Consider the following 22,934-nt stretch of genomic DNA (forward strand, 5'->3'; position numbering starts at 1 on the left):
AGGCGTGATGCTGTGCACCTTCACTCCCACACTAGGGAAGCAGAATCAAGAGATGACGTGTGCTTGAGGCCAACCTCATCCTAAACAGTGAGTTCTGGCTGGGCCATGTGGCAAACCCTGCCTAAAGAAAAAAATCAAGCCAGAAAGAAAAATAACCTACTGTGAGCAAGAGAAAGAACTAGATTTGGCCTATTTCTTCATACTTAGCAAACAAAAAAGATGACAAAGAAAAAAATTATACACATAATCTTTTGGTTCCACGTGTATTATGTAAAACAAACCCAAACTGAAACATGATCCTAGCTTTACGTTAGCAGGTAAGACACCAGCTCTGGAAAGGGCTCCAAGCTGAGTTTCTGAGAGCAGCAGCTTTCCAAGGGTATTTCCTCACACTCTTACCCGGGCTTCAAACTCTGCAGTTCCCTCCATGTAGCCAAGGCCTCCTTTCTGCAGCCGCGTCGCCACTTCAATAAGATCACTCCTCAGGAAGTTTAAGAGCTCCTGGTTGCCATCACAAGATTTCAGACCCAAATTTGGCTTCCGAGCCAGATAAATAGAGTGAGTAATTTCTTGGTACCTACAGGAGTTGGGACAGGAAAAAAGGAGGTATACAGAAACTTTCAGAAGTACTTCTGCATCCCCCAGCAGCCAATAACCAGCTCTGTTTCTGTGTTATCCTATACTGGATGCTGGTGCTTCACATAAACAGAATCATACATGTGGCCTTTTCTGTTTGTCCTCTTTTGCCTAGCATAACATTCTGACACTTAGCCATGTGGCTGCACAAACCAGTGCTTATTTATTTATTTAATGTATGTGGGTTTTTTGTGTGCATGTGTAATCCCTTCTGTAAGTGAAGAGCATGATGTTTGGACAGGTCACACTCTGTCTTTCTACTCATCAACTGGTAGACAATTATGATACTTCTCCCTTTGGCTTACCATGAATAATGACGAAATCAGTATTGAACAACTAATTCAGGTAGGAATGCATTTTTGCAGTACTGCTCAACTACAGGGCACACACTAGTCAAGAAGCAATTATGCTACCCTGGATCATATATAAGCTAAATGTGTATTTTTCCAAATAAAAGATTGTAAGTTTTATCAATATCAAAGGTTACAGACTTATTTTTGTAACTTTATTTTAATAGACTATCAACAAAAAGTCAGGTATGGTTGTACACAGTTCTAGCCAAGAGCTCCTTGACACCTGCACCAGATTTACATTTACGCTGAGAAGATATGAACAAAAAATATTTACCTTTTCTCCAGTCTCTCTTTAAGCTGACTTTCTCTTATTCCCTGCGGGTGAAGGCCATTTAGCAACTCGTCCAGTTCCTTCTGACTATCACATAGAAACCTGTAGAAGCAGAACAAACCTTACAAGTGGAAAGAACATTTAAAATCAAGCAGTGTATTAGTCTCAGGTTGATAGTGAGAGAGAAATGCAGAATTCCAAACTGTCTTCAATCTAAAGTCTACCACTAGAATAACTAATTTACTATTCCCATGAGGCCTAATGTTAACTTTATTCTAAGCTATGAGAGGAGCCAAGGTCTCCTGCTACAAAACAGAGATTTTGTTTGTTTTTCTGAGACAGGGTTTCTGTGCTGTCCTGGAACTAAACTCAGTCTGTATAGAAGACTAGCTTTGAACTCAGAAATTCACCTGCCTCTGTCTCTCTGCTAAGATTGACACCATTGCTTAGCTCAGAGACAATTTATAAAACTGTCCATACAACTCTAAAAAGTTTACATCTCAAAGTAAAACAGCTCAGATATAGGTGACTGCACCAAATGTATTTTATGTAATTAAAAGTAGCAAAGACCTTTTTAAAATCTACCTCTTTCCGTAAAAGCAGAATTGTACATTCAGAGAGACCAATAGCTATTTTTAATTTTTTCCCCAATGGGTAGAATTTACTTGATTTTTGTAACTTAATTTTAATTTATACAAGGATTATAAAAGTATAATCACAAATTCAAAATACTTCAATATTCCTAAACAAACTCAGCAGCATTTGGCAATGCTACTTAAGATGCATTACACAGCAGACTTGGTGGTGCACGAGTGCAATCCTAGTACATTGGGAAGCTAAGGCAAGAAGAGTAGAGTGGGCTCAGAGCCAGCCTGGGCTACACAGCCTGGGCTAAATATCTCCATGCTCACCTGAGCTATAGTGTGAGACTCTTATGTCTCAAGAATTGGTGATAAATCTAGCACATAATTTACAAAATTATAGTATAAAGGGGTCTGATAGCTAATCTAGATTGTCAATTGGACACACTTGAGAAGAAGGGCCCTCAAGTGAGGAACTGCTCCCATCAAATAGGTCTGTGGGGCATTTGATTGCTTTGATAGAGGAGGGCCCAGCCCTCTGTGGACAGCACCACCTGTAAGCAGGTGGGAAGAAAGAAAGCTAAAGGCGAGCCTGGGAACAGGGCTGTAAACAGTACCCCTGTGACTCCTGACATGAACTCCTGCCTGGCTTCCCTGGAGGACAGATTGTAACCTATGAGTTAAAATAACTGTTTTCCTCCGCAAACTGTTTTAGGCCACAGTGTTTATCTCAGAAACAGAAGCCAAATGAAAACAAGCAGGGAAATCCACTCATCAGCTTTGAGAAAAATAGCTATTTACCAAAAATGACATGTGGCTTTAAAGTAGTGAGGTTTTTTGCTTCCTTTCTTTTGAGGCAGATCCTAGAGTTGGTATGTCCTGCTTCCATCTCCTGCCTGCTTGGGTACAAGAATACACCACCACCACCACACTGCCTAAAAGCAAATGGAGTCAGGTGGACATGGTGGCACATGCCTGTGATCCCAGCTCTCAGGAGGCAGAAGGATCTCTGTGAGTTCGAGGCCAGCCTGGTCTACAAAGTGAATATAGGAAAGCCAAGGCTCTCTACACACACACACACACACACACACACACACACACACACACACACATACACACACACACACACACACACACACACCCTGTCTCAGAAACAAAACAAAAAACACCAACAAACAAAACTAATGGAGGTGCAACTCAGGGCTTCACTCACACTAGGCAAGCATTCAGCTGAGCCACAGCCCTTGCTCCCAAGTAAGCTTTGATACGAAAAAACTAAACAGCACCAAATATCCTTAATGTCACTGTTTTAAATATTTTCTTTCGTAACACAGGAAAGGAATAAAACTGAACAAGCCAGCTGGGCACGCCTTTTAATCCCAGCACTCAGGAGGCAGAGGCAGGCAAATTGCTCTGAGTTTGAGTCCAGCCTGGTCTACAAAGCGAATCTAGGACAGCCAGGGCTACACAGAGAAACTGTATCTGGAAAACATAACAGCCAACAAACAAAAAAACACAAAACAAACAAACAAACAAAAAACCCAACCAAACAAACCAAACAACTGAACAATGGGTGCTCTTCTTACCATAGGTTCTGTCCTTGTTTGGGCACAGTGGTCTCCACAGCTTCTAGTGCTGACCCATGGTGTGTGTTCACACTTGCACTCTTGCCTATGTTTGCTTTTTTACCTAAGAAAAATACCAGTGTTACGTTTAGTACATTAAAAACCCAAGTCCTTGTTAAGAAAACTTAAGCAGGCCATGATACACAGAGGCTGCCTATTAAACACAGAGCATGCTTATAATTACCAAAAAGTTAAATTTAAGCTCACAACATTTAAGAAATATCTAAAGCACTCCCATTCCCAGATTCACAAGTATTTATAATGTTATGTGTGATTATTACATAATATAGTTATAGTACAAGGAAAACTCAAAATCCAAACCTTCAGAAAATATCTTTGTTAAAAATTTTTTCAAATTTAGCCAGGTGTGGTGGCACACACCTTTAATCCCAGCACTTGGGAGGCAAAGGCAGGCGGATCGCTGTGAGTTCGAGACCAGCCTGGTCTATAAAGCGAGTCCAGGTCAGCCAAGGCTACACAGAGAAACCCTGTCTCAAAAAAACAATCAATCAATCCAAATCTTAAAGCAGTGGATATTAATATCGTCTGAGGAGTAATACTGAGTCTCATATGGTCCCCACCTCTTTTGTTTTACAGCAGTAGTGATAACCAGTTGGTATTGGAAGCTGTATTCTAAGTCTTTTCTGGGGCTGGACTTTGCACTTTTACACTGTTAGACAACCATGCCTCCACCAGGGCAAACACCAGACCCTCACACTGCAAGTAGTAGCCATGGGGCTAAGCTATACACCTGGTAGGGTAGGTCTATTACACGCTTTTTCAACATGCAGTATTTTAAATGTCTGATAGGATTATCAGACACAACATTGAAGTTGAGAACATCTATGTTTATTTTCTACAGTTCAACAGCTGTACAGTTTAAACCCTAAGCAAACTGATCTTTAGGGTTGTGGTGGTGCACACCATTAATTCTAGCACCTGGGAGGCTGAGGCAAGGAGTTCTCTGTGAACTCCAGGCCAGCAACTTCTATGCTCATAAAATTAAAAATACCTGGCCCAGTAGGTAAAGGCGCCTGCCACCAGGCCTGCGGACCTGAGTGTAATCCCCAGGACCAACACGGGAGAGAGAACCAACTCCTACAAGGTGCCCTCTGGCTTCCACATGCATGCACCCACACATACACACAAACACATAAATATAATGTAATATAGAAGACACCCCACGAGGATGCTCCAGATAAGCGTTTGGAACACAACTGTATCAAATAGTCCACACTCTGCTGGAATCACTTCCAAATCTGAAAGTCCTGACTCCACAGCCAGCTGTTCTCTAGTTCAGCTGCCTCACAGATGTGTAAAGTACACCAAAAGCAAAATGTCCTGCAAGGTGGTAATATAATCTGTACTTAAAATAACTTACTATGAAATAGCCTTAAAAGTTTTTGGAAGAAATTAGTGGTTTTCTTACTGATAACTCTGTGAGTACTAAGTTTGTTATTAGGAGTGTCTCAAAAATCAAGCATTACTTCAAACCAAAAAAAAGCAACATCTTAGAGAACTATAGTCCTTGAGAGGGTATCTCCTTAGGTGATTCTCAACAGGGTGCAGAGCTGCCTGCCAGGACCTGGAGCCATTTGGACATGGCTACTGACATCTAGTGGGCAGAGGGGGAGATGCTGCTAACAGCCCATTAGAGCCCACAGGGCCTTCTCTAACCAAAAGACATCACCTAATCCAGGCATCTGATCTGAAAGCTTCTTTTTCTTAACACATTCAACACATACACAATTGAAGAACAAACATATCTGTCCAGAAAAGTCCACGTGCATTTATTTTTATCAACTAATAGACCTCATAACCAGTATTCAGATGAAAATGTTACCAGTGACTCATTCTTAGTAATTTCTCTAAATCATCTATTTATGTTTTTTCTTTTTCCTTTTTTTTTTTGGGGGGGGGGGGGGAGAGGGAGAAGGGAGGAAAAGTCCTGGACTCACTCTGTAGACCAGGATGGCTTTGAACTCCGAGGTCTGTGTGCCCCTGCTTCCTGGGTGCTAGGATTAAAGGCATGTGCCACCACATCAGCCTTCTTCTTCTTCTTCTTCTTCTTCTTTTTTTTTTTTAATTTTTAGAGACAGGCTGGTTCACAACTGCCTGGGCCTCTGAGGGTACCAGGCTGTACACATGTGGTGCAGACACATCCAAGCAAAATAGCCACAGACACTAACAATTAAAATAAAATCCACATCCACCCTTGTCACTTTTTTGGTTTTATTTTTTTAGTTTTTTTCGAGACAGGGTTTCTCTGTGTAATAGTCCTGGTTGCCCTGGACTTGCTTTTGTAGACCAGGCCAGCCTTGAATTCACAGCCAAGATGTTACATACCTGTAAGTACAGAAACTTGAGAAGTAGAGACAGGAGAATCAAGAGTTCAAGTCTTCTCCTAGGCTACATGAAAAAGTCCAACCCTGTCTCAAAAAAACAAACAAAAGTCCAAAGCCAAAGCTCGGGGGTTAATCCCAGAGCCTATATGGCCATCTAACATCTCTAACTCTAATCCCAGAGAACCTGATGCCCTCTGCTGACTTCTGCAGGTACCAAATGCACACAGTGCAGGCAAAATGTATACTTATAAAAAAAAAAATCTTGAAACAAAGAAGAAAAGAAAGTCAGGCGTGGTGGTGCACACCTTTAATACCAGCACTGGGAGGCAGAGGCAGGCGGATCGCTGTGAGTTCAAGGCCAGCCTGGTCTACAAAGTGAGTCCAGAACGGCCAAGATAACATAGAGAAACCTTGCCTCTCGAAAAAAGAAAAAGACTTCAAAGCCACCCTAGGTTGCATGAGATCCCCAGCTGGTGGTGCTCTCCTTGTCTTGTCCCATTCAACTCCTGGGGTCAAGCAAGCACTCTGCTTCAGCCTTCCAAGGAGCTGCAACTACCATGCCTCAGTCTGTCAGCCTTGTGCACCCCACGGGGTCTCACCATGTAGCCCAGGGTGGCCTCAAATTCACAAGGCTCCTGCTTCAGGGTCCTAAGTGCAGATATCACCTCAACTAAGCAGTCACTTACTTAAAAAAGAGACACTGTCTGTTTTCTCCATACTAGAATTGCAGTCAAGTGGCACTCGGGACCTCACTTGCCTTTTCTGTCAAATCCTTAGCACGCCTAAATTTGCTTTGCACAATACAAGATACTTCACAATTAATTTAAAAAGCAGAAAAGGAGGCTGTATAACTGTTTCTTTGGTGTCCTACCTCAATTCTAGGCTTGATGCCTCCACAGACATTTCCAAGGTACCAAATCTGACAACTGTTTAAGATCTGCCACCCACATGCATCAGCTCTTCATCTTCCTCATTATGCTGAGAACAGGCTACTAGGTCCTCTCCTCTCTACATGCTCATCGTTACCTCTTTTACTCAGAAGCTAGGATGGTAATAAAGAAAACACACATCTGCGAAAGGTCAGGGAAAGGCAGTCGTCGGTGTGGACCCTACGTGCATTACCTAAAACCACAGTCACCTATTTAAACCATCTCAACGCCAGTGGAGGCCCACACCTGCAATCCTGGCACAAGAGACTGAGGATGGAGGATTGGTAGTTCTATGTCAGCCTGAGCTATAGCAAGGTACTGTTTCAAACAAAAATGTTTTATCTTGAGCCAGGTGTGGTGGCGCTCACCTTTAATCCAAGCACTTGGGAGGCAGAGGCAGGTGGATCTCTGGGAGTTCAAGGCCAGCCTGGTCTACAAAGTGAGTCCAGGACAGCCAAGGCTACACAGAGAAACCCTGTCTCGAAAAACAAACCAACAACAAAAACCAACAACAAAAGTTTCATCTTTATAAAACACATTCACAAGAAACAGTCCTTACATCTTTTTCCAAGGCAGCAATGAGCAGCACTGGTTCTCAGGCTAGGGAGGGGCCCCAGCTCCCAGGCAGCTACACACTCATGGAGGAAAATCAGAACTCCACAGTGCTCTGTGCTCCGCTGCCCCATAGTTCAGACTTACTCAGTGTTTTCCGGACATAAATACCTCCCACCTGTGACAGGCTGGCACAATACTCTAAGGCAGTGGTTCTCAACTTTCCTAATGCTGCAGTCCTTTAATACAATTCCTCATGTTGTGATGACGCCAGCCATAATATCTGATATGCGGTGCCCGTAAAAGGATTTCAACAACCCAACCACACCCACCCCAGTTGAACAGTGCTGCTCTAAGTCAGCAGCCTCTGCAGCAGAAAGACTTACCTCGGGGACAGTAATCCTCCTCAGGTGAACTGCCGTGGTCTTTGCGGTGGTGCTTGAACCGGTAGTCAATGCTATTATGGACCCAGCCCTTTTCAATGAATAGTCCTGGAACTTCATTTGAGAAAAGCCAGTATCTACAAAGCACACCCAGGAATTCATTAATAATCACCCAAGGTAAGTTGGACAGTGGACAGGGAGAAGGCTGGTCTGCTTTCCTGCTGGAGAGGCTGCCTAGCAAGCAGGAATTTAACTAGTCACAGTGGACAGTGTCTTCCTTACAGTCTGACACAGCTTGTGTCAGTTATAAGGGAAGAAAAGATGACAAAGCTGCCCTAACATCTGGAACTCATCTAATGTCTGTGTCACTTCTGCAATGTCTATCCTATGTCTTTAAGTCCCACACAAGGTATGAAATTAAAATACCTCACTTTAAAAATACTGTTTTATGTGTGTTGTACTCTGCCTTCACATATATATGTAAGATGGTGCCCCACTGAGGTCAGAGAGTGTCAGACCCACGGAACTAGACTACAAATGGTTGTGTCACCATGTAAGTACTGAGACCCAAACCTAGGACCTCTGTAAGGACAGTAAGTGCTCTTATTCACTGAACCATCCCTAAAATAACAAAGGATTTAAAAAGAACTATTTGGGCCAGGCACGGTGGCGCATGCTGTTAATCCAGCACTCGGGAGGCAGAGGCAGGTAGATCGCTTGAGTTCCAGGCCAGCCTGGTCTACAAAGCAAGTCCAGGACAACCAAGGCAAACACAGAGAAACCTTTCCTCGAAAAACCAAACCCAAACAAACAAAAAACCTATTTGGATTACAATTCATCTGCTTGTGTTATTTATGTTTCCTATCAATGGTACCCTTAAGAACCAGAGCAGAGGGTTTTTTAAAAACACAGCACTGGGAATAGAAGCCAAAGTTTATGCTAGAGCTCTGCCACAAGCTACCATCAAGCCTGGAAAACTGCCTTATCTAACTGTGTAACCCTAGCACCTGCCACCAGTAATAGTCAATAAATGGACACTGAGCAAAAATGGCTACAAACAGAACCGGGAAATTGAACAGGAACAGCTCTTTTCTAGCACCTCAGCTAGCTTCCTCACTAGTAACAGCCATGAGCATCCAGAAGACACAGACGTTGAGGAACTTACCTGTTATGGTTGCGGTCTGTACCAATAGGTGTCCTGCGCAGGACAAGCTTCGCCTTGGCAATCCCTTCTTGGAAAGCCTTCTCAGCAGCGGCCTTGTGCTTCCGCATTCGTTCCTCTTCAGCTTCCCGTTCCAGTCTCACTAGTGAAGATTGAGAAACAAAGTGTCTGTATGAACTACATGTTTGCTGGACCTTCCCTCCTTCTTTTGCCATGTGGTAGCGCACTGTCCCCTACAATGCTCCCATTCTCCTTACATCTTCATGCCTACCCCCTCACCACCACAGAATCCCTAAACAGACCAGGACCAATTAAAAATAGTTCAGCCAAGACAGTGGGGGTACGGGGCAGTGGTGGCACATGCCTTTAAAACCAGCACTTGGGAGGCAGAAGCAGGTGGATCTTTAGGAGTTCGAGGACACCCTGGTCTACAGAGTAAGCTCCAGAACATCCAGGGCTACACAGAGAAATCCTGTGCCAAAAAAACAAAAATAGATTTCAGTCAAGAAGATACTGGGCCAACAACTTGTCTTGTGTGTGTGTGTGTGTGTTAGTTACGTATGTATGAGTCTGTATAAATCTGACTGACCTAAAACTTGCTATGTAGACCAAGGTGGCCTTCAACTCAGAGATCCACCTGCCTCTGCCCGAGTGCTGGGATTGAAGTTATGCACTCAGCACACCCACATGCAGCTCACAGTCACTCATAACTCAGGCTCTAGGGGATAGGACACCAGGTATGCATATGGTATACATACATACATCAAGACAAAGCAATTATAAACATAAAGAACTAAACATAAGAAGTAATCCAAGGGTTAATGTTTTTATTTCATTGATGGGGAAAACAATTACAGGGTTGGGAGAGTTAAGACAATCTCCTGTAGCCCAGGCTGGCCTCCAACTTGATTGATAAGTGGGCTTTTGCTCAGTAAGACCAATCCATCACTCTAGCTTTTAAGTTTTTCTCAAATTCTACTATTATAATGTACAAAAGACTGCTATTTACAATGTCACAATGTTTAATTGTATCTTCTCTGATGATCATACATACAATTAGTAAGATTATAAAAAATATTTGTCAACACATAGGATTTTGAAAAATAAGGTAAAAAAAATAAATAGATGGTCTACAAAGTGATTCCAGCACAGCCAAGGCTAACACAGAGAGATCCTGTCTTGAAAACCAAAACAAAACCAAAAACCCACCAAAAAACAAAAAAAACAAAAACCAAAAAACAAAAACACACACACACACAACAAAAAACCAAATAAACAGAAACCAAACAACCCCCCCCCCAAAACAAAACAGAAAAAAAAATTCTACTTGATCCTTGGAACCACAAAAATAAAATCAAGTACAAAACTTTTCTAGACTGGTTAACTGTTTAATTACAGCACTAAAATGGGTGTGGTGGTGCAGGCCTTTAATCCCAGCACTCGGGAGGCAGAGGCAGGTAGATCTCTGTGAGTTCGAGGCCAGCCAGGTCTACAAATCTAGTGTAGGACAACCAAGGCTACACAGAGAAACCCTGTCTTGAAAAACAAAAACAAAAACAAAACAAATAATTACAGCACTAAAAGAAAAGTACAAAAGTAAACGATAGGGCTGGAGAGATGGCTCAGAAGTTAAGAGCACTGGCTGCTCTTCCAGAGGTCCTGAGTTCAATTCCCAGCACACATACGGTGGCTCACAACCATCTATAATGAAATCTGGTGCCATCTTCTGGCCTGCGGGCACACATGCAGGGAGAACACTGTATACATAATAACTAACAAATTAAAAAAAAAAAAGTAAACGCTAAAGACGAAGCTAGTAGGGGGCTGGAGAGAACACTGACTGTTCTTCTAAAGGCCCTGAATTCGATTCCCAGCAACCACATGGTAGCTCACATGCAGGCAGACTACTGTATATATAATAAATAAACGATCATTTAAAAAAAAAAAAAGAGCTGATGGATTGGCAAGGTGGCACATGCCTGTAATCCCAGCACTTGGGAGGCAGAGGCAGGCTGGTCTCTGAGTCCAGGACAGCCAGGGAACAGACACAGAAAAACCCTGTCTTAAAAAACAAGCAAACAAACAGATAGAACTGGTAAAGCTATGGAAATATTAGAACCCTCACCCTGGTGGTAGAAACGTAAGGCTGTACAGCTGCTTCATAAATGACTTGGAGCTCCTCAAATGGCTCGGCATGGCTACAGGACTCAGTAGTTTCTTTCCCATGCATGTACCCCAAAGGCTTTATGTTTTGGCTTCTTCCAAGTAGTAATAGTGCTACAACACAGATAAACCATCACAGAAAAAAAAAAATGCTCTGATGCACATATTCATCCCAGGGCAGAGGAATCTGAGTTCAAGACCAGCCTGAACCACAGTGTGAGACTGCCTCAAAAAAAAAAAAAAAAAATCAAGAACATGAACAACAACAAAAGTGCTCGCACACAGCTTTAATCCCAACACTCGGGAGGTAGAGGCAGGTGGATCACTTTGTGAGTCTAGGACAGCCAAGGCTACACAGAGGAAATCTTGTCTAGAAAAAAAAACAAACAAAAAAGAATACCTATTATCTATACGTAGTTATTATTACACGGACAATTTGCCTGCATCACTTGGCTGCTACTAATATTGCCACTCACTGTAAGCATCTCTATAAAGGGTTCATCTAGACATAAAGCCTTTGAGGTACATGCGTGGGAAACAAACTACTGAGTCCTGCAGCCATGCTGAGCCATTTGAGGAGCTCCCAACCTAGGCTGACTCAACTTATTTCTTTAAAAAAAAAACAGTGTTCATGTGGCTTGATGAAAATAGTGGCTGGAACTCACTCAATGGTTCACATTATTTCTTCTTAACAGTGTACTTCCAAGCAGAAGTGAAAGCACCTTGTTTTGAAATTGAATTCTTTTAAAATCTAGAAAATCATGAAGTCGGGCATCCCAGTTCTAATGATAGGTATTCAAGGCATCTACTTAAAGTGTTAAAATGAAACTGTCTTGACCAGTGTCTTTTTCTGTAAGACTTTAAGCGCACACCTGAGCATCAGCAAGAATGTGTCCTGTTGGGCAGTTGTTTGGGCTGCTTGTGATAAGTGTGTAGGTGTTCTGCCTTCATAGATGTGTTGCACCACTTGCAGGACTGTGGAAGCAAGAAGTGGGTGCCGAATCCTCTGGAATAAGTTGTGAGCCTCCCCCGGAAGAGCAGTCAGAGCTCTTAATTGCTGAGCCATCCACACACGCCCACATGTATGTGTGCATGCACACACAGTGCACAAAGCCACTGAGCTTAAGCATGGCAGCTCCTGCCTGTAATCCTAACATTCTGGAGGTCGAGGCAGGAGCATGAGTGGAAGGCCAGACAAACTACACAGTAAGCTTCAGGAGCGCCTGAGCTAATAAGAGCTTATCTCCTAACTGAGAAACTATGAGGAAACAAAACTATCTTAGTGAGTGCTCAGTTACTACACATAGACCAAGTGAACAGTTACGACAGATACTCTGCCATTATTCAAGTACTGTCTGTTCTTCTACCCAGGAGAGGGCTGTCCTGAATTTCTCAGGATAAATTTTACCTTTTGTTTCTCTCTCCTGGATCTCCCGCTTCCTTTTAGCTTGCATGCTCAGCAGTCTTCTGCTCTTGACAGCACTAACCATGTCATCTGCTTCCACTTCTACTTGGTGTTCTGTCTTCACAACCTCTTTTTTCCTGTCCGTTTTGCCTAGCCCATTCTCCTCTTTGCCATTTTCTTTATTTCTGGCTTCCATCTCCTTCCGTTTTTGTTTCTCTGCTCTCTTTTTATCATTCTCTTCCTTCAGCACAGCAAGCCGCTCCTTCCACAGCTCTGCCGACATCTGCTGTCTTGTCTCCATGTGGTCTTGCACAGAGTATGTCATGAGGATCCGGTGGCACAGAGCTGTCAATATCCGTAGCTTCTCCTCTGATGTCAGCTCAAAGAATTCTGATGTCTCCAGCTTCTCTAGGAACTCGTCTTGTACCTCATTATCCTCAAATGGCATGGAGTCTTTATTGTCATCTGTTTCCGAGCCCTCACTCTCCTCCTGAACATCACACCTGCGCAAGCAGAGCCGGACCAGCTCTGAGACAGAATGCAGTGTGAGGGGAATTTCTGACAACTTCATTCCCAATTCTCCATAGTCTTCTGCAATTTCGTCCTGAAGTAAGGTCTGTAGCAGGATGACCAGCACTCTGTTCAAGTACAAAAAGCCACCTTTATCTGCACTCAAGGCTTCCATCAGGGACACAGCAGTGATGGGGTACTGAGCATCAGGCAAGAGCAGCCCGGAGTAACAGCTCAGGAACTCCACCACCAGGGCCACATCCCCAAATAGAGTGTTTGGCAGCCCTTCAGGGGTATCCACCAGCCTGAATGCTGGGAGGTTTCTGCCACCTAACTCCTGGTCCTCATATCGTTTCTGTTTTTCTAACTTCTCCAGCATTTCCTTCTCTCTCCGTTCTTTGGCTTTTTCCCTCAACCTCTCCTTTAGCTCCTGTCGTTTCTTTTTCAAATATTCTTTCCGCTGCTCTTCAGACATAGAGGCCCACCTCTTTTTATGTTCCAGGAGCTCATAGCGTTTCTGGACAAGAATCCGAAGCTCTTCTGGAAGACGGGCTCTGTCTTCATTGGAGAGGAGACGTGCTGTTTTGGAGATAACACAAGACAGAGCACTCTTCTTGTCCTCTTTGTCTTTATTTTCTTTGTAATAGGCAATGAGATGCAGGGCTGCAGGAGGCAGATGTTTATGAGGTTTACCAGAGGACCTTGGCACACCCCCAGCACTCCGTGGGGTGCGAGTCATTTTCTGAGTCCCTTTGGCCATATCCAACAGGGTCATCTGCTTCATTTTGGTCTTAGGAGTCTTCACACACTTGTTGGGTGATTTGGAGTTGCCTGTGGCCTTCTGTCCGTTCAGGATGCCTTTGCCTCTGCCCTTGGCCTTCAGAGGTTTGTCACTGGGCTTCCCTGGCTTCTTGGTGGCCAGGCCTTTCTTAGGGATGTGGAAGCTGTGAAGCTTGTTGGGGGACATTATTTTCATTACTTCCTCCAAGTGCTCTTCTGGAGACTTGGAGTTCTTTGAGTTCTTCACTTTGAGTGGTGGGCCATTTAACGACTTCTCCAAGTGCACATGACACCACAGCTTAGGGTTTAGTGGGGAACTCAGAGAAGAATTGTCCCTCTTAGGTTTCTTTGAGGGTTTCCTGTCTGGAGATCCAGTATTCCTCCTCTTGGTAGAGGGATTGAGAGTCATATACTAAAATTTAAGAAGAGGAGCAAAATTACTTTTAAAAGTGAAGCGTGGTAAGCAGTATTTAAAAACTATAAAGGTGTTCTTCATTTTACAACTAAAGCTATGCATCCAGGCTACAACACGAGATCTTATCTCAAAGCTAAGCTCGGCTGACATGGTAACGGCTATCTCCAAACTTAGGCAGTGGAAGCACGAAAATCAGACATGTGAAGTCTGTCTTTATTACATACCAAGTTTGGGGCCAGCCTGACTCACATTAGACTCTGTCTCAATGTCTCTCCCCCCCCCCCCAATCCCTCAAAATGTGTGTGGTGGGGCTGTGCAGTGATACAAAGGCTCTCTTGTGTGTTTGAGGACTTGGGCTCCACCTCCAGCACTGTAACAAAAGGCCATCATCCTCTGGTATTAGATGCTTTCGCTGCACAACTAGTTCTATTTACATATGCATTAGTGGCTCTCAAATAGTTTAATTACACTTTCTCCAGCAACAACACATAAAAATTAAATACACAGTTACCACAATCTATCCATGGGCCCCAGAGGAAATAACTCATCTAGGAAACAGCAGCAGCTCAATTGTAGAGCACCTGGCTAGAACCCCAGTAAGGGGCTGAGGGTGTTGCCAGTGTAGAGCACTTGCCTAATATATAAAAACCTTTAATCCATCCCTGAAAATGGAGGTGGGGGTCAGAGGGAGTAATTCTGCTCATGAAGTAAGAGTTAGATTTTCATCCTTTAATTTTATGTCTCAGCTAAAATAATTCGTGCCATAAGTAGAATATACTATCCAAATACTTTTGTCTCAACCTAGAGGTATATGCTGAGTGAATACATAATTATGTAGAATGACAACAGTACTGTTCAGATAAAGAACCCTCCTGACCTTGGCTCCTGGATTGTTTCTCTTTCTTTCTTCCCTTCTTTCTTTTTTTTTCTTTAAAGATTTATTATACAGCATTCTGCCTGCCTGTACACCAGAAGAGGGCATCAGGTCACATTATAGATGTTTGTGAGCCACCATGTGGTTGCTGGGAATTGAACCCAGGTCCTCTGGAAGAGCTAGTGCTCTTAACCTCTGAGCCATCTCTCCAGCCCAGCTCCTGGTTTCTCAAACTCTTTGTTCTCTCCTACAATGAGAAAACTCACTTCTATGAATACAGGAACTACAACTTCTATAAATTCTCATTTATTTTATACATTTCTTTAAAATGTTTTTTATTACGTTTCGTTGTTTATCTTGTGTAGGTTGAATATATGTGTGCTGGGGGTGCCAGGCACATGCCATGGTGGGCTGTGGAGGTCAGAGGTGAACAAAGGGGTTGGTTCTCTCTTCCCACCATGTAGGTTACAGGGATTGGACTCAGGTGCTTAGCCTTGGCCACAGACTTTTACCTATGGAGCTACATTGCCAGTCCTGATGTTTGCATAATAATGTTTGGAGGTAATAATGTTTGAATGCACCCCAAATGATTCTCTCAGATACTCTAGTCTATAATCCGCCAACCTCCAATCTCAAGACTTTTTTGTTTGTTTTATAAGACAGTGTTTCTCTGTATAACCCTACCTATCCTAGCTGGATCTAGTTCTGTAGACCAGGCTGTCCTCAATCTTATAGAGATCTATCTGTCTCTACCTTCCAAGTGCTGGAATTAAAGATGTGTGCCACTACTGCCAGAGGATCTCATGAAACTTTAAATCTGGTAATTTTATCACATTTTCAGCATCCTAACTTTTCTGTCCTTTAAAAAAGTGGGGCGGGGGGCGGGGGTGGGGGAGGAGAGAAAGGAGGGGAGGGAGAGGGAGAGATGGCTTGTAAGAGCCAGGCATAGTGGCTCACACCTATGATCCCAGCACTCAGGATATGGAGGCATGAGGTTTCCCAAGTTTCAGGATATCTATGGCTACACAGTAAGACTTATCTGAAATAGGCAAATTCTCTTGGAATAAACAAAAAGATAGGATCTCACTATAATGCCCAAGATGGCGTCAAGACTCTGAACAAGCCATGCTTCTAAGCCTTGTGAGTAGATGGGACTTAGGGCATGGACCACCATGACTGGCTTCTACCCTTTGCTTAAATTTAATTCTAGGCAATCATTATAATCTATCTCATATAAACCTACAATTTCCTTCATATTCTGTATTTACTTGGAAAAACCCAATTCGTTCTGCCACAGGCTGTACATGTTCATTGTAAACATGGTTAGAACAGAAAATATAACAAATCCATTGCTGGTCCACCCAGACCCGAGCTGGCCCTATCTCACAGAACATCCCCTCACCCTCAGAGTCCACCCCCCTGCCCACTAGTACACTCACATCTTCTGGCTCCTCAAGCCTCCACACCCCATTCACCTCACACAGAATCAGTTAAGAGGCAGCTTGGCACGACTGTTCCCACCTATAATTCAAGCACTCCAGAGGCTGAGATACAAAGACTGTCATGTCTAAAGGACTGTCATCTTTGAGTCTGAGGTCATCCTTGACTACAGTGTGAAACACTGTATCAAAAATAAAGCAAAAAGACACACCTGGAATTCCAACACTTGGGAATCTGGAAGGATTTCTTCATGGTAAACTGGATGAGGCTATAGGGTGGGACCCAGTTTCAAAACAAACCAAAAAGACTTAAGAGGTTAGAACCAAGTTCACTGGTTCACAACAGGAATTTCTATTTAAATATGTATTAAAATTATTAAGTGATTTTAATATTTTAGAGAATATAATTATAAGTCAAGTATGGAGTATACAAGCCTGTAATCCCAGTACTTGGAACACAGGGGCAGGAGGGTAAGGAGTTCAAGGTCAACCTGGCGACATGAAACTATGGCTCAAAACAAGCCAAAATAGTAAACTTGACAGTTAAAATACAAACTAAATCAAATAAACAACCCAGTTTGGCTAACAGGGAAAAGACTACTAGATAACTTCTAGTACAGGAAGCAGATAAGCAGAAGGACAACCCAAGAGAGTTCTCATTTTTGAATGGACAGGACTAAGTGACATGTGACACATGCCTGGTTATCCTAGTACTCAGGAGGGAAGGGAGGAGGATCTGTTCAAAGAGAACAACCTCAGCTATATGAAATTCTGTCTCAAGAAAAACAAATTAAACATTAAGGACAGAATCATCAACGAAAGAAACCCACATAACAATGCAGGAAACAATGTGAATTGAGAGGTGAGGCATGACTAATTGACTGAATCCCAACTTTAAACCCAAAGTGACTTTTCAGAACTACAGGAAATCCTGGCACATGCGTACCATCCAGCCCCTCAGAAGGCTGAGGCAAAGAGAAAAAACAACCAAACAAGCAAGCAAACAGACTTCTGTAACTGTAGGTCAGTCTTTTAGCTGCTTCAGTGCCTGATTAAAACTGAATGTTTGGTTTCCCTTCTCAGGACAGAGGTTTACCATCTTACAGAATATGAACCCTAGCCATGACTCCTCGGATACATCACCATAGTGTAGAATTTCCTACTTGTAGTTAACAGAACTAAATATCAAAATGTTAATGAGAAATAAGCAAAAACTGATAATTTATTTAACAGTTCCATTCGTAGACAATAATACTGAGTACTTCAAAGAGCAGAGTATTTCTGAGACTGTCCTGCAAACCCAGCAGCAAGTGACAGTGTATGCTCTCAGGCTGGCGCCCCTTCAAGCAGCCCAAACAACTGCCCAACAGGACAAACACACCCACGCTCCTGCTGATGCTCAGGTGTGAGCTTAAAGTCTGACAGAAAAAGACACTAGTCAAGACACAGCTTCATTTTAACACTTTAAACAGATGCCTTGAACAGCTATCATTAGAACTGGGATGCCCGGCATGCGCACTCCTTCACTAGCTGCACCATCTCAGCATGGAGCATGCTGGGTACTCACAGCCAAATGGGAGCCGGCATGGCTGGATCAAAAGGATCTGAAAAAGTGTAAAACCACTTATGTGCTGAGTATCTCCCCTATCTCCCACTTAGCACAACGCTACAAGATTAATACAGAGGGTTGAAAAATGGAGGGGGGGGAAAAACCAGAATAAAAACATTAAATTTTATTTAAATTTTATTTTGTGAGGCCCTTCCTGATTGCCAAATACTTATGACAGCAACATGAGAGCCCAAAAGAAAAAACAGAGTATATATGATTCTACTTTGCTCCTATCACGAAGAACATAGCTCCACAGGACTAAGTCAAAGAATAACGACAGGGAACAAGCTGCAGCAACGCCATCTGAAGATGAGTATACTAATAAAAGCAGTATATCTAAGCACTTAGATTACTTAGAAACCTCTGTTTGTGAGCATCTGGTATTTTGGTAGGTGTATGGCTTTTGTCTTTATGTGGCTATGTGCATGTGACTGCAGGTCAGCTGAGGGCCTAGTGTCAAATTTGTGGGAGTGGGACCACAGCAAGTTGTGAGGTGCCTGATGAGGGGTGTTGGTCTTGGGCCCTCTCCATCTCCATACCTGACTTATGTTCCAGTGTGTTGGTGGGGTTTTTTTTTCCTTCTGTTTTTTTTAACCTTTACTTTATGTGCATTGGTGTTTTGTCTGTAAGTATGTCTATTATGAGAGTTACAGACAGTTGTGAGATGGCATGTGGGTGCTGGGATTTGAACCCAGGACCTCTGGAAGTGCAGTCAGTGCCTTTAAGCACTGAGCCATCTCTCCAGCCCCATGTGTTCTTTCTATGTAATGCTAGCTGTCTTGGCACTTGCTGTGTAAACCAGACTGACAGATCCACTTGCCTCCTGAGTGCTGGGACTGGAGTCCTATGCTACCACTCACACATAGCTCCATTCTTTGTTACTACACAGGGGTGGAACCCAGGGGCTCTCATGACAGACGAGTATTCTACTACTGAGAGACAACCGCAACCTTTTCTACTCCTCTAATTCACTCAAGTCAACAGAGCAGGAGGTTGAGGGCAATATTCACAGAGAGTTTGTCCTCATCTCTATGTTTTTAGTCAGTTAGTTTAGTTGGGAATGTTTCTTCTTTTGGTTGTAGTGTTGGATACTAAGCCCAGAACCTCATATACTGAGGGAAAGTGGAATGGAGACAAAAGAAGGGAGAGGAAAAAACAAAAACAAACAAATCCTAAGCCAAAGTCTTAGCTCATCATCCACTTTATTTGGTTCTAATTAGATTATACCTAATCTAAATAAAGTTAATAAATACAACACACAATGTGATGAACATGATTTAAGGATCAATTAGACAATTCAAGAGGGAAAAATGTCTCAGGAGGAAAATGCTTGGTTTTCATTAGCATGTCATATAAGTTATATATATTCCATGTTTTATAGGGCTGCTGGAGTTATCTCTGCTTATATTACAAAATCAGTTTTCCTTCCACTCCCCACACCGCAAAACAGGGTCTCTCTAAATAGCCCTGGTTGACATGAAACTCTCTATGTAGCCCAGGCTGGCCTCAACCTGCTTCTGCATGCCAAGTGCTGGGATTAAAGACATGTGCCACTATGCCCAGCTCAGTTTTTTCTTTCTTTCTTTTTTTTTTGAGACAAGGTTCCTCTGTGTAGCTTTGGCTGTCCTGGACTCACTTTGTAGACCAGGCTGGCCTTGAACTCACAGTGATCCACCTGCCTCTGCCTCCTGAGTGCTGGGATTAAAAGGTGTGCACCACCATTGTCCAGCTTTAACCAGGATGTCAAAGCTTTAAAAAGGAAAACTGAGCCAGGCAGTGGTGGCTCATTCCTTTAATCCCAGCACTTGGGAGGCAGAGGCAGGTGGATCTCTGTGCGTTCGAGGCCAGCCTGGTCTACAAAGCAAGTCCAGGACAGCTAGGGCTACAGAGAAACCCTGTCTCAAAAAAACAAAACAAAACAAAAAAAACAGACAAACAAGAGTTCAAAATCTGCCATAAATCTAACTCTGTTGTGAGTTACTAGAGAAAAGGAACTTACCTAGCAAGGTTTTATTTATCTAGGTGTCCAACACTAACAGTGACCTTACCTTATACGGGTCAAGTAGAAAGTCACTGAACTTGCTAGGCAGGGAGTATTTCTTCACCAGTTCATCTTCTACCACCCAAGGTGCATTTTCACCAGTGCCAGCACGTAAGGCATTATGCCGAATAAAGTACCGAACTATCTCCTTATTAGGTGGTCTCTCTGTTCGAATCAGGCTGTCTGCTGGCACATTGCTGATGATCTAGGCAAAAAAAAAAACAACAACAACAACAACAACAACAAAGAAGTCAGCTCTGGGACCAGGAACAAAGCACATATCCAGAAAGGAAGACTCACAATTCCATCTTAAAGGGGTGTGGTGCGGGGGAGTGGCATTATAAATTAGAAGAAAAGGCAGAAATGTAAGACAGAATTTCAAATTAAACAATCCCTAGGTTTTTTGTTTGTTTGTTTTTTAGTTTTTCAAGACTATTTCTCTGTGTAGCCTTGGCTGTCCTGGACTCGATTTGTAGACCAGGCTGGCCTTGAACTCACGGCGATCCACCTGTCTCTGCCTCCCGAGTGTTGGGATGCGCCACCTCCGCCCAGCTTGGTTTTGGTTTTTTGAGAGAGGGTTTTTCTGTGTTACAGCCCTAGCTATCCTGGAACTTACTCTATTTACCAGGCTGGCCTTGAACTCAGAGGTCTGCCTGCCTCTGCCTCCCAAGTATTTGGATTAAAGGTGTGCCACCATTGCCTGGCTCAAATAATACATTAATTTGTATTATCATCTCTACCTTTAAAACCCACTTGAGCCCTAACTACTGGTAACCAAATCCATATTCTCCAATGATCATCTCCTATGTGGGATGAAAGATAATTTTTTTTCTTGTTTGCACTTCCCACTGCTTATGACTTGTGAACAATTTGCACCATAATTAGGAAAATGAACGGAAGTGGATGAAATTCCTTCGTATGCTTAACTAGCTAGTCACTAATGAGTAAGAAACTCATATAGGTGTATGTATTTAGATTACCGACTATCAATTAGGAAGATCTGTCAAAATTCTAAACAACGAGAGGGGGGCGCACAACAGCCAGGAAACAACAAAGAATTGCCCCGCCCCAAACAGTGGTCACTCCTGTAATTCTAGCACTCAGGACACAGAGGCAGGATGATTGTTACAAGTTTGAGACTAGCCTGGATTACACAACTACAGTTATAGAAAAATGGAAAATGCGAAAGAACAGGCTAGTGGCTCTTCCCATAGAGGACCTTCCCAGATTAAACCTCACAGGGCTGAGTTGCTTCTTGTATGAAAGGGTTATCTATGAAACAAGCACACAATTGTTTTCAACATCCTAGTCCTCTTTCCAATTAAACAAAATTCTATTCATGTATGTGTAAAAACACTTGAAATAATATACTAATACTTTTTAAATCTAAGATATAAGCAATTAAACATATATTTTATTTACAACTTCAGAACTTTTGTTTTCTGACCCAGGGTCTCATGTAGCCCAGGCTGCCCTCAAACTCGCTGTGTGACAAAGGATGACTTTCAACTCCTGACCCTTCTGCTTCTATCTCCCAACTACAAGGAGCTGGGAAATAAATTCTTGCCAGCTGCTTTAAATACACCCTGACGCTGAACATATTAAAAGATATATAAAACCTATGGCTGGAAATAGCTCAGAGAGTAGTTGTCTAACACATAGGAAGAGCTGGGACTGAGCCTTAGACCCACATGAAAACTGAGCAATGTAAACTGGGTGTGGTTGCAATGCCTTTAATCCCAGCACTCGGGAGGCAGAGGCAGGTGGATATCTGTTGAGCTTGAGGCCAGCCTGGTCTACAAAGTGAGTCCAGGACAGCCAAGACTATACAGAGAGACCGTGTCTCGAAAAACCAAAAGGAAAAAAAAAAAAAGAAAGCTGAGCAATGTAAAAGCCTAACACCTTACATCTCAGGAAAAAGGGCTGGGGGTGTGACTCGGTATAGAATATTCGCCTAGCACAGCAAGGCTGGACGAAGTTCAATACCTAGCAAGGGATTTTTTAAAAAGTAAAAAAGCAGCACTAAGCTATGCTAACGGTACTTACTACCACAGACTATTAGCTTGAAATATACAAGGAGTGAGCTCATCTTGTAACTTGACATTTCTGTGACAAAGACATTCCTTTACAGTTTTCCTTAGCACATTTTTCTTCAAGAAACCCCTATTAATATTTTCTTAAAAATCTATTAATATGGGGCTGGAGAGATGGCTCAGTGGTTAAGAGCACTGCCTGCTCTTCCAAAGGACCAGGGTTCAATTCCCAGCAACCACATGGCAGCTCGCAACTGTCTGCAACTCCAAGATCTTACACCTTCACACCAACACACACAAATTAAAATTAAATAAAAGATATTTTTTAAAATCTATTAATGTAAGAGGTTTAACCAACCTTATCTTCATTTTGTAGCTTTACATCATATTTGTGAGGAAGAAATTTTGGAGGAGCCCATTTCCTTTCTCCTTTTTTTAACGAAGTAGGAAGTTTTCGTGGAGACCTGCGTGCTCTATCATCTAGTCAAATCAACAGAAAATTAGCAAATAATAATACTAATAATAAATTATTTTATTTCAACTTATTCACTCACAACTAATAACTTTACTCAATTCCTCACTTATACCAAGCACTAGTTGATGTGATCCAAAGATGAGATTTAATACCTGTAATTTCAATTCTATGCAGGAAGTCAGCTAAGTAAATGATTTAAAAGGACTCTGAAAGTATAAAAAGGAATACTCCACAAGGTGAGCACAAAACATCTAAAAGAGTATGACTTCTGGCTGGGAAGATAGTTCGGACCTGTGTTAGAGTCCCAGCACCCACATCCAGTTTCAGAGGACCTAATGACTATTTTTGACTTT

General features: G+C 42.7%; 1 protein-coding gene and 1 long non-coding RNA gene across 3 annotated transcripts in view; one reads left to right on the top strand and one right to left on the bottom strand.

The window, feature by feature from the left end:
- Window positions 1-22,934, bottom strand: part of BAZ1B (bromodomain adjacent to zinc finger domain 1B) — a 64,139-nt gene that overhangs the window by 17,031 nt on the left and 24,174 nt on the right. For both annotated transcript variants that reach the window (XM_084764561.1, XM_084764560.1), the window contains exons 5-12: window positions 22,465-22,586; window positions 20,081-20,278; window positions 12,409-14,107; window positions 8,841-8,979; window positions 7,679-7,812; window positions 3,428-3,530; window positions 1,264-1,362; window positions 400-577 (exon numbers count right to left, since the gene is read on the bottom strand). In XM_084764561.1, the coding sequence (XP_084620687.1) occupies window positions 400-577; window positions 1,264-1,362; window positions 3,428-3,530; window positions 7,679-7,812; window positions 8,841-8,979; window positions 12,409-14,107; window positions 20,081-20,278; window positions 22,465-22,586 (2,672 nt within the window). The remainder of the gene's footprint in view (window positions 1-399; window positions 578-1,263; window positions 1,363-3,427; window positions 3,531-7,678; window positions 7,813-8,840; window positions 8,980-12,408; window positions 14,108-20,080; window positions 20,279-22,464; window positions 22,587-22,934) is intronic.
- On the top strand, window positions 9,019-11,271 carry LOC311587637. The gene is made up of 2 exons (XR_014775926.1): window positions 9,019-9,450; window positions 10,354-11,271. It is a non-coding gene; the product is annotated as an uncharacterized lncRNA (long non-coding RNA).

Source organism: Acomys minous (assembly GCF_964271855.1).
Source record: "Acomys minous genome assembly, chromosome: 16".
NCBI classification, from domain to species: domain Eukaryota; kingdom Metazoa; phylum Chordata; class Mammalia; order Rodentia; family Muridae; genus Acomys; species Acomys minous.